Below are 12985 nucleotides of genomic sequence, written 5' to 3'. Positions count from 1 at the left end.
TCGTCCAGTTGAAGTTGATGACGACCTAATCAAAGCAATAATCAATTTGGATCGTCACAGTACAACACTTGAGATTGCAGAGAAGCTTCATGTATCACTAACATGCACTGAAAATCACTTAAAACAACTTGGCTATGTTCAAAAACTCGATACATGGGTTCCTCACGAACTGAAAGAAACGCATGTAACGCAACGCATTAACAGCTGCAATTTGCTAAAGAAACGTAATGAAAATGATCCATTTTAAAAACGATGAAACTGGCGATGAAAAATGGGTTGTTTACAACAATATCAAGCGGAAAAGATCGTAGAGCAGGCCAGGTGAACCAACTGAAACAACATCGAAAGCTGATATTCATGAAAAGAAGGTTTTTTTATCAGTTTGATTTAATTACAAAGAAATTGCCTACTTTGAACTCTTACCACCCAACCGAACGATCAATTCTGATGTCTACATTGAACAACTAACAAAATTAAACAACGCAGTGGAGAAAAGCGGCCCGAATTGACAAATCGAAAAGGTGTTGTATTCCATCATGACAAAGCAACGCCACACACATCTTTGGTCACTCGGCAAAAATTATTGGAGCTTGGTTGGGATGTTTTGCCACATCCACCATATAGTCCTGACCTTGCACCATCTGATTACTTTTTATTTCGATCTTTACAAAACTCCTTGAATGGTAAAAATTTCAATAATGATGATGATGTCAAATTGTACCTGATTCAGTTTTTTGCTAATAAAAACCAGAAGTTTTATGAATGTGGGATTATGATGCTGCCTGAAAGATGGCAAAAGGTCATTGATCAAAATGGGCAATACATTACAGAATAAAGTTATTTAGTTCCATGAAAAAAATTGTCTTTGATTTTCTAAAAAAAATCTGCAATTACTTAGTTGCCAACCCAATACGACACTCGCTCGTCAGACAGAGCTCAGCTAACTTTCAAAACTTGCCAACCGTGCTTATATCAGGCCTTTCAGGTTTGTTGTTATCGGCAGATCTCTCTGTAGGCAAGCAGGAGCGGTGACAACAGCCAGTCTTTTGTTTTGAATCTGAATGTGAATGAATGTGATTTTACAAATGTGAATGATGAATATGATTTTACATCTCCTTTTAACGTATGACATTTGACATAAAATTTACCTTCTATTTACTAAACCTCTAGACTAAGTACATGCAAAATGAGACATAAAAGGAAAAAAAAAAAAAAAAAACCCAATAAAAAGCTAACTGTGTTAGTAATACGTAAGTAAAATGTCCCTAATCTTCTTTCAAACTATTACTTATTTCAAACTATCTTCAAACTATGTCCAACTATTATACGTGTAAAATATTTAATGCTACCTGATAAACTTTATAAAGTGGATTTTATTCTCAAATTTGTTTTATAGTTATGTTTATTAAATTATGTTTAATAAGAATGCATCCTACTTACGAATCTATTTTATTCTTAGAGTGTTATTACAAAAATGGAGTTCAGACATAAGTTGACTGAATTTTAATTGAATTTATTCAGCTCCCATTTTCTGATAGATCCTTAGTTTTCTTCATTAATGGTCCTTAAAAGTACTTAATTTCCATGTGCAGAAATGTGTACGAGTCCTGCTTAACTGCCGCGGAAAACGTAAAAAATTCATTTCCCAGTACCACGGTTTTTCACGCAGGCGCGCATAGTTCTGAGATGTGTTGGGGGAAAATAAATGTAAGTTTTACTTTCTAAAAACTGTTTACTTTCACAAAATAAAGAAAAAAAAAATGAATGCAAAAAATTTAATGTTTTGAGTAAAAGTATAATAAAAAGGTGTAATTATAATAAAAAAGATCCCTAAAATGTAGTTTCAATCAATTCATTTTTAGACCAGTAAAGTGTAATATAGGTTTCAGTGTTATAACTTCTGAAATCATTATGCCTAAAAAAACATATATTTCTTCTGAACTGGTTGAATGCCACGATTTTGTTCTTGATTTTTCGTTTGCAAGGTGTTGGTTCATATACTCATTATATTACAAAACAGTTAGTTTCAGTAACAATATGAAGTGTGAGCAGTTCATCAAAAAAGATAAATGGGTTTGAAACATCCATTATATCTTTCTTTATTCCTGGAACCTAGTACAAAAAGTAAACAAAAAAACGGAGGACACAGAATTAAAAAAAAATATGTTACTCAAACACCAGCCAATACTGTGTGGTCATTTTTTTCACCGCTTTAGACACACCCCTCTGTCCAATTTCTCCCCACACTTCTCTGAAATAGTATCCTCCTTCGCATACTTTGTCAAGTTCATTGTGGTGTTGCATTCCAAAGCTTTGCGAATAATTTTACGGGTAGCAGCGCAAAGCAAATAATAGTAGTTTGGAAGGGCATATATATATATGCCATGGCAGTTAACACATCAGCTGAGCAAGGCGTATATATATATGCCCGCAGCAGTTAAGGGGCTTATTTAGGCTCACCTTCTCTGCTGGTTACGTTAATGGACTGACTCATTATTGTTCTCATATAATATCATTTAATAAACGTTGTATGGTCCATAGACTGTATGAGATAGGTGGGAAGAAGAAACACATTGATTTCTGGTTATAAATTCTATACAAATTTGGGCTTACCTGGAACATTGTCTAGGATCAGTAATGGTTTAAATTGCAATTTTTATCTTTATTGACTAACTGCTACTGCTGGTACGAAACAAAGAGTGCGCTAATCTTTTAAGTATTAGCTCAGTAACCGAGGATTTTTTTTTCTTATTTTATTTCCTAATAACTGGAAACCTTTACAGTGCTCTGGGAATTATCTATTTGATAAGCTAACATTTGCTTCAATTTTAATTGATTGGATAAGTTTGCACCAAGAAGCACTGTCTCATGGTTTTTAGAAGGTTTATGTCCAAGGGGAACTGATTTGTCTAACAATAAGAATGTACAACTGTGCATTTGTTTTCCAAAACCCATCTCATCTACATTGAACATTTGGCTTGGAGAATATATTCCATCTACAGTAATTCTGGACAGCAAGGGAATAAATTCTTTTGCAGCAGCTTTATCCATATCAGCCAGTTTTTGAGTGAGATTAAGTTTGTGTTAAGATTACCTCATTTTAAATTTGTCAAATTAGCCCTTATTTCCTTTGTAATACCATGTTATCTTTTTTTGATTCATTCTTTCAGGCTTCATGCAAACTAAGAGCCTTAGGTTGAATAACTGAAAAACTTAGACAGGCATCGTTTTGATGTTGAGCATCAATTCATGACAACAAAATCATGTCTTTTGTAAACAATCTTTAAATATATTTTTCCACATTTTTTAGCATATTCCTTAATTTTTTTTTTTTTTTTTCAAAATCAAACATATTGTAAACCTGGTTTTGTCTTACAAATGGCTGTTAAACCAAAAGATTTACTGCTTTAAGAATGTCTTAATTATTTCCATCCTTGTCTCTATCATATGAAGTTTATGAGTCCTTAATTTCTTTTTATTCATATCAACACCGCAGTTTCTGCATTTCTTATTCATGTTTATAAATTTATAAGGGTGAAATATTGAAATGCAAATAAATAAATTGGCAAAATGCGCAATGCATCCACACATGCCCTAACACAAGACTGATCTTGTCTAACAAATTTTATATGTTTGGCCCCCACTACCACAACTTGGACTCTGTGTGGCGTCACAATGATTTTGTCGTGCTGCTTATAAGAAGCATATCCTTATATGATTTATAAGCATGTTCTTCTTTCATATAAAGTTCATGGGTTCTGAAATGTCCACTACTCTAGAGTGAGTGTGAGTTATGATGCTTGATGGAAGTGACTGCATAGAAACAAATAATTTTTGCAGTATTAACTAAAATCTTTAAAAAAATGTGCGAAAGACGAATATGTGAAAGTCAAGTGCTGCCTGTACTGTATTTTGATGCAGTTTGTAAATATATATACTTTATCATAATTATTATTAAAATATATATGTTTTAATATTTATTGTTTGTGTTTTAATAGTTTCTTTTCCATTGACTCAATTTTTTTTCCCCCATTCTAGATATTTTAAAATATGCTGTTTTAGGAGAAAGTAAAAGCTCAAAAATTAAAGTTCGTGGATTTTTGAGAAAATCTAGTAAGCTTAATATAGAGTGTCAGAAGAAAATGAAGCACAAGCGTATTAAAAAAGATCGATATAAAAAACTAAGGAAAAAGGATAAATCTAAAAATTACGTATTAGATATTACTAAAGATAAAAAGAAGCACAAAGTTAAAATGAAGAAGAAAGAAACAAAATCCTCTGAAAAAGAAACAGATCGAGATGGTGTGCAGACACCTCCTGTTCTATTACCTGCAGTGCTGTCAGATGATGATGATTCATCACGACTGCAGAATTCTGCATCAGAACATGACCTTCTACCTCCACCTCTTCTCCATGCATCAGTTCTTGATTCTATTGATCCTAAAGCAAAATCATCTGTTATTGAAGAACCACAAGTCAGTACTGATGTGTTGGAAAATGCTACTGAGGATAAGGTATGTAAAAGTTTTCGATACATTTAATAAATTTCATTATGTTCATGCTATTTTAGAAGAATGATGGAATAAGTAATGTAAGAAGCTAAAAGTAACTTCTAAAAATGTGTTTCCACATCTAAGAATATGTTTTAGAGCAAAGACAAAGTTTAATAGATCCTTTGGGATATAAAAGATATTTGTAGTAATTTTTTAAATTTTTTCTTCACTAGTGGTCTGGTTAATTATTAAAATGGACCTTAACTCAATTAAACTAATTAATTTATATTTCATCATTTTATTTCACTTATTTGTTGACACCCAGTTTGCCCTCAGAAGCAAAAGTAAGATTTAACACTCCCCCCTGACTAGAATTACAGAATTTCAAGAAATTATATACAAAAACATTCTTAAAGCAATCTTATTAATGTACTTTTAAACAACAATGATACTATTATTATAATTAAAGATATTACAGTACTGGTGCCAACTGCAGTTTTCCTTTAACATATGCAGAAATGTCAGTTTTCTCTAGGAAGTACTGCTATCTTTGTAATCAACCTTTTTAATTCTCCTGACTTTGTTTTGATTTTAACTGGTTTTACTTTATTTTTAGATCCATGATAGACATTAATAACTTGACCTAAAATTCATTTGCAAATTATTATGTAGTGATCTTGTACAAGTATCCTAAAGTACCAACAGAAATATTGACCTTCTCAACCATCCTCTCGGTTCTGTGCTGTAGAGTTCCTGAATAGCCATTTGACGATTTTTTCCAAATAATCTGAACAACCTTTGTTGATCTTTGCCAGTGTCTTAACTGATTTTCATCTACATTTATTATCGTTGGCTGTAGAATCGTGTATCAATCTCCCTAAAAAATAACCCGGGGTCAAAACTTCATAATCAGAATCATTGGAAATGAGTGTAAGAGGTCTCAAATTTGCTATTCCCTCTACTTGCACAGTTATTATTTCAAACTCCACACAAATTTCCTATCGTTCTCTTTAAGTGATGCTTTACAGACTTTACACTGGCTTCCCATAGTCTTCTGAAATGAGAGAATTTAGGAGGAATAAAGTTCCAGTGTATTCCTTCAGAAATGAAATATGAGGCCAAAGTTTTGTCTCGAAATTAATTACATTGTAAAATTTCTTCAATAGAGAATTAGCTGCTCCAAATTTAGGAGCATTATCAGTGAATATTTTCTCATACTTGCCATGTCTAGCCATGAAATGCTTAAAAAGGGCAATTACAGCATTAGATGTTAAATTTGACAAAAGCTCAAGATGGATAGCTCATATTATGAAGCATATACAGTACAAAGTCCGAAATCCGGACTCGTGAGGATATCCACGATTCCGGATTTGGGATTTTTCCAGATATTAGATCATCAGTTTAGATCTAGTAAGATGGCATGTGTAAATTATAAAATTAAAAATATGAAATTGTGATTTATGAAATAATGAAGTATTTGTGATTTAAAGGGTATCAAAATTTACAAAAAAAAAAAAAAAAAAAAAAAAAAGAGCTTTAATATTTAGTTGTTTTGTTTTTTGTGCTAATACTTTCTCTTTAATTCTGTAGACAGACATAATCTCTTGTTCAGTTACATTGTTGAAGACCTGTAACTGCTGTTTTGAAAATTCGGACTACTGTAATTTCCGGAAGAAAGGCCGCATCAGCGTAAATGCCGCACTCGAGAAAAATGGCGGGAAAAAAATTAAAATTACACAGAAACGCCGCAATAGATTAAATTTCGCGTGAGATCGTCGTGGGCCGTATAGATGCAAAAATTCAACCTAAGTCCTGATATATGACATACCAGTTAAGAAAAATGCATGAAATGAAACCATAACTCAAAAATAAATTAAAGGTAAGAAATGTATAGCTTCTGTGCTGTTTAGAGACATTTTCAAAAATTTTCCACTCCCTAATTAAAAACTATCCAACAAGTACTTGTACCCTAACTGATGGGATTTGTATTTGGCAGAATACCAAGAAAAATCCATTCATGCTGAAGGGGAAATACGTCAGGGTTCGTTATTGCGAGGCAGGTGGAGTCGTGTCCGCCTTTGAAAAAAATTGCAGAAAAGGCAGGGGTGGAAAGAGGATGGGTCCTGGAAGATTCATCGAATGGCAGAGGAAAGGGACTATTCAAACTGAAGAGAATGTTGATTTGAAAGGGGGAAGAATGTTATTGTTCTGAGATCTTGTTTAGGGTGAATAAGGCATGTAGGTCCGTTCAAGGGAAAGAACGCAAACAAAATAATGTTCGCAAAAAGCAACTGAGTGGTCTTTTGTGTGGGAACAGCACCAATCTATCCACAATGACAAGGCCATCCAAACTATGTACAATGACCATCATAGGAAATATTTTATTTTTACTGCACCTAAACGCCGCATGGGTAGAAACAACGCACCCGCTGAAAATTTAAGTTTTAAACACGTAAACGCCGCTGCGTTTCTTCCGGAAATTACGGTAACTTGTCAATCAAAATTTTCTCGTTTTCAGTAACTTCTCTGTCACTTTTTCACTATCGGTAGTAGTATTTTCTGGATCTAGAACTGTACTACAGATTCGCCATTCATTAATTCATTGATGATTGAGAAGCATTGTCATCACAATGAAAAACTTTTTTTATATGATCTTCATTTAATAGCACTTCTCGAAATTTCTTTACAAAATCCATTAATGAGAAAATTTCACCATTGTTTTGAGCTATCCGAAAATCTTTAAATTAGCGGCTATCATCATCAAATTTAGCTGTTCTCCACTATTCATATTTGGCTATGCATCATGAGCTTGCCGACTAACAACAAGTTGTTCCATTAAATTTTAGCGTGCTTCTATCGCGCACTGAGACAATTAAGCCTGAATTATATTAGTTTAGTTACTTACTATATTTGTGTCTTATTTCCTGCACATCCTTATCAGAGTTCTGAATAATAAATTCCCACCATATACTTAAGCCTAGATATCTTACCGCCTCGTGCAGTCTCTGTGGGCCCTAAATTCTGCGACTTGATACGACCATATGAGCCCAGTCTCTTTGTTTATGTGAATAACAAATCAGTTATTCTTAGTTCAAACAGCCCTAAATGTAATCTTTGGGTTTTAGGGTATCATCAACAAAATCTATTTTTAGCATATGGGAAGAAATGTTTGGTAAATTTTTCCTCGTCAACATTTTTAGCGCATTTAACTTAAATCTGTAATGATCGCCTAGTGTAATGATAGCATAAAAGGTTACCATATTCCTTTATTATTTAATTACTTACATAAAAAAATTGTTTAGGCATTGCTACATGAGTCATTACTCAAGTTGTCATGTTTTGATAAACATGCGGTGACGAAAGGAAAGTATGATAAAAATAATGATTCGCCAGTTTGGCGTCAGATCAACGATGTATCTAGAATGTTTCGGCTTGAGCTGGGTGCCAAGTAGATACGCAGCAACAGAACCAAATTACTCATCGTACAAATTTATGCTAAAATAATTGTTTCTTCAATAACAAGGTATTTTATTTTAGGATCAAAGTGAAATTAGCAATCAGGAGTCTGTAGATGTTTTATTATGCACGGAGAGAAGGAATCAAATGCTCATGTATAAAGACTACCAGAAAAATGTTATTGGTGGTTTTTGAGGTCCTGATTTTAGATCATTCCGGATAATGGACGTCTGGATTTCGGACTTTGTACTGTACATACGCATTTATTAAGCATGCCCATTCTCTAATATGTGGAAGTTACTTTAAGTGAACCACATAGATCCAAACCTGAATCACTAAATGGGGTTGATCTGTTTACTGTATCATACGGTAAATTACACATAATTTTTGAAGACAAAATTGGTTTACATTTAAAGCATGTCACATGAAGTGCACACTTACATTTTTTGTGCCAAATCTCTAAGACCTAATAATGGTCAAAATTTTAAATGTACTGTATTCAATAATCCTTAAGGGCCAAAATGGAATAATCATCTGTACTCACTAGAAAAATAAATCCTACATAGCTTAGAATTTCTTGACAGGATTGCAGGATATTTCTGAAAAAATGGCAAAGATGCTCTTCCAAGATGGCCACTGGCACGAATTATTTCTTTGCGATCAACAAAGTAATGTAAATTTTTAAGTTACCCACTATGCCCTTTTTACAAGATAGGACCCTCTGCTCATGCTTAATAAGCATTTCCTCAGCTGTTCTTACCTCTTCTACTTTAAGAGGTTGTACATTTTTTAATCCATACCTGCAATTATAAATAAACCTAAAAACATTAATGTCTTTATAATAATTGTCACTAAAATTCAAGAGTTCATCTAAAACATTGAAGATCATGTCGATCAATACAGTTCCCTCAGAAAGGTCATTAATGTCAATGGAACTTTTGCTTTTGTGCATAAAGGATTCCCTTTCACTCAATGTCAGGTGCTCAACCTCTGGAACTGTTGGTTGTAAGCACTTGTAGGAAGATGTGGCTCTTACAAATCTAAAAATCTGTACAAGTCCACCACTTGGAATTGCTCACTAGAGACAAAGCACTAACTTCATGCTTCAGAAGATTGGCAGGATTATGTTTGATTGAACAATAGAATTAATCAACTTCTGGATCTTATCAACACGATTTTAAACGAAAGAAAGACTTCTATCTTCTGCTGTATCCTTTAATTCAATACAGTGTAACTTTAGAATCACTTCAAAAAATGATATTAGATAAACCTTTATGACCCAGAACTTTTTTGACTTCCATTTCCAATCTTGCAACAATCATTGCACCCAGTAATTCTAGTTGATGCAAGGAAACCTTTTTGACTGGTGAAACTCTTCTCTTGGAGGCCAACAAATTTACAGAAAGTTGTTCTTGATTCTATACTTTTACATAATTGGCTGCACCATACGACTTTTGGCGTATGTGAGAAAAAACATGGATCTATGTCCTTTCATCACATGAATGCAAAACAAATCTTGGAATACTAATGTTACTGAGTTTTGAAAGATCACTGTGCCGAGACCACTCGTCATTCAAAACAGAAGGAAGCTCGGCATTCCATGGTAATTTACATAGCCATAGCTTTCACAATAATATATTTAGTCAAACAGTGAATGGTGTGATCAGTCTAAGAGAATCATATATTTTTCCAGCTCTTTGGAAGATGAAGCGTTTGGTACTTTTCTTTCTTTTTGAAATTTCAGTCAAACAAGAAGTCTCTACACTCAAACTATCTTCCTGAATGTCTCATTGAATTCCTAATACTTTGAGTATCTTTTCATTTGAGCTTAATGGATGAATGTCAAAATGTTTTTCCTCTTTCTTAACTAAATTATTATCATTTATCACCCATTTGCGTAGATTCATCCCAGCTCCATGCGTAATTTTCTTTGCTCACTTGAAATTTTTAAGGCTCCGTATGCATCATCTGTTCCTGTAACAAGATCATCAACATACATACATGTATCAAGAATTTGAAAGGTATCAGGATACACATGTTTTCTACATTTGGATATGCAGCTTTATAGTTGCCACCAACAAAAAGGGACTGGAACTAATACCAAAGAGTGCATGCTTAAATCTATTCATCATCAGTATTCTGCATAGGTGTTACTATTCCTAAAAAATAAAAATCTGAATGCATCTCGCTCTTTCTCAGCTAAAACAATCTGTAAAATTGCCTTTTCTGTATCGCCTAAGATTGCAATTCTATCAAGTCTGAAATATATCAGCAAGTGAAAATAATTTTTTATTCAAATTAATACTAGGCCACAAACAATCATTCAGGAACAAACTACCAATTTCATATGAGCTTGCGTAAAATATAATGCGCATTTTTGTAATAATTCTTTCTTCTCTATAAACCGGCTGATGCAGCATATACAAGACTGGCTTGTTTACTGGCTTCGTATTAACAATACTATATTATCCCTTGATTTAGATACTTATTTAAAGTTTTCTCTGTGTTTTAAGTATTATGCATTACCATGCTGCATTTTTCTCATCAGAATCTTTATTCTTTGTTCTGTGGCAAATAATTATTGATTAAATGTTTCCAATTTTTCTTCTAGGGCAACGGCCATCTTTGAAACTAACAGTTTTATTGAATATCTCTATTGTTTTATCTTCATCGTAAGAATTGGGATTGTCTGTACTACCATCTGATTCCAAATCAAAAAACTTTTTCAACTGTGTCTCAGTATTTTCGTAAATGAATTTACAATGCATTAATTGTTTCTCATGTGGCAGATCTTCAATGCTTCCACTCATCAAATACCCAAATGCTGAGTTTTGAAACAGTAAATTTGTATTGGATACATAAATTTGGCCAGATCCTATCAAATCGAAAATTATTTCAGATCCGAGAAGTAATTGAATTTTACCTGGTTTGTGTTTTGGATCAGCTAACATAACTCTTTGTGGAATCTCAATATTGCAGAAATCAATTTGTCGGGAAGGCATCAAATGAGTAATCTTTGGAATTACAAAAAAAAAAAAAAAAAAAACTAGTCTACAACTATACGAAAAATAACAGCACTCATTTTTGATTTCACAATTTTTTATGAAAAAAATCTATTATACGACTGTACGAAAAGTAACAGCACTCATTTTTGATTTCACAATTTTTTAAATCCCTGATAAACATCCTACTGATATGTTTACATTTTTCTTTTGCAAATGAAGCATTTCAGCTAATTCTGATGAGCAAAAATGGATCATACTTCCATTGCCAATTCGTTGATCTGGCGGAGAGACGATTTCACAACTGTTTTGTGAAATTGAAATGTTTTCTCACTTATAAGATAGTAACAAATTGTGCTTTTCTCAGCATAGCTGACAAGAATAATTTGAAGGGCAGGTTTTCTCTCCATGATTTCTAAAACAGCAGAAAGATAAATTGGGCTTTATGACATACTCAAATCCAAGCTGAATTTTTGAAATTTAGGACATTTGAATAATTTATGTTCTGCACTACACAGTTACAACTACATACATGCTTTCTGGTCACATATGAAACCATTGAAGAAACCTTTGGTTGACTTTGTGTAGACATTACTGAAGTTTTAGAAGCGTTCAATGTCCTCTAGTGATCTTTTAGAAATTCTAGTAAATCTGTGATATATATGGTATTTTTCCTTTCTTTAAATTTCTTTCCCTTCATAACTTAGTATTCTGGTCAAGTTTCTGGCTAAGAGAAAAAGGCAAATATAATAGATGAAATGCCATCTAACTTTTGTTCTAGACATTCTAATGATCTTGCAACTTCACTTGTAAACATCAATTAAATTAGAATCGCAGAAGCTGACTCATTTTGAATAACAGGAATGCTCATAAATCTTTTGAGATGTGCATACACTTGTTCTCTAGGCATAAGTATTTTTCCTCAAGGAGAGACCATACTAACTTAGAATCTGTTATAGCTATCGTTTGGGTTATTCTAAAGGCATCTCATTTCAGTGCTGATTTTAAATATTGCAATTTCATAGCATTTTATAAATTTGGGTTCTGATCAATACTTTAAAAATATCCTTATGCTAAGGAAAGCCAAGAATGCATTTCTTCTCAAAATGTGGGCAACAAAATCTTAGGTAAATGCACAACAGAATTTTCAGAAATTACAGTACTTTCCAATTTAGTCTCTTTAACAGTTTTCGACAATCTATTATTTATTTCAAATTCTGCATCAATAAGACTACTATTGATTTCATCTTCCTCAGTAAAGATTTTTTCGATATTTTCTTCAGTACTTAAATTAATAATGGAATCAAAAATATTATCAAACTCATTTTGCAAATTGTTAAATTTAGTTTTTAACAATTCTAAGTCACTAACACTTAAATCTGGTTCAAAAAGTTTCTTTTGCAGCAAGATAATTTTTTGAGTTCTCTTTTTAGTGAGAAGGTCTTTCAATTTCATAGCCATTTTTTTATACTTATCAATAATAAATTGCCAAACAAATTTAATTCGGAATTTACTAAGTGCAACAGTTAATGCAAGGGTTACATACCCCTTTCTTTCGGCATCTGGCTGTAATCCATAAATTCTCCAGAAACAAAATTTCAAATTTGCATGTTCTACAACTAGTTTATTTACTGAGCCGATTTTGCTCTGGTTTGTATTGTACCACTCGGAATGGCCCAGCTAACTACTAAAATGAACTGTAACTCGTAACTAATGTAAACTAGTTTACGTTTCATAATTTTTCTCTTATTTGTGGAAGACACTCAGGCAACCACATACATTCTGCTTTGCCATTAGAAGCAAAAATAAAACATTCTTTCATTAACAGTAGCAATGGCAGCACCATCTCACTTCAAAGGAATTTAATAACAAGTAATCTAAATTTTCTTATATATAGTGTAAATAGCTATTTTTTAGCATTTTTATTCATTAATCTCTTTTTATGATATATTTTATATTGCATTATTGTATACTTTTTTCTCAATTGTAATTATTTTTAGTAGAATTATTTGCGTGAATTTCATAAATTGCTCT

At 32.7% G+C, this 12985-nt stretch overlaps 1 protein-coding gene across 4 annotated transcripts in view; it reads left to right on the top strand.

The window, feature by feature from the left end:
- LOC118198196 (uncharacterized) overlaps positions 1-12985 on the top strand; it is a 156030-nt gene that overhangs the window by 129524 nt on the left and 13521 nt on the right. For all 4 annotated transcript variants that reach the window (XM_085818631.1, XM_085818630.1, XM_085818629.1 and 1 more), the window contains one exon: positions 4039-4514. In XM_085818631.1, the coding sequence (XP_085674757.1) occupies positions 4039-4514 (476 nt within the window). The remainder of the gene's footprint in view (positions 1-4038; positions 4515-12985) is intronic.

Source organism: Stegodyphus dumicola, chromosome 6, assembly GCF_044657685.1.
Source record: "Stegodyphus dumicola isolate Sdum_Otavi_A_Nest chromosome 6, ASM4465768v1".
Taxonomy (NCBI): domain Eukaryota; kingdom Metazoa; phylum Arthropoda; class Arachnida; order Araneae; family Eresidae; genus Stegodyphus; species Stegodyphus dumicola.
The sequence above is the reverse complement of the archived record's forward strand: the minus strand, read 5'-3'. Positions and strand labels throughout refer to the sequence as shown.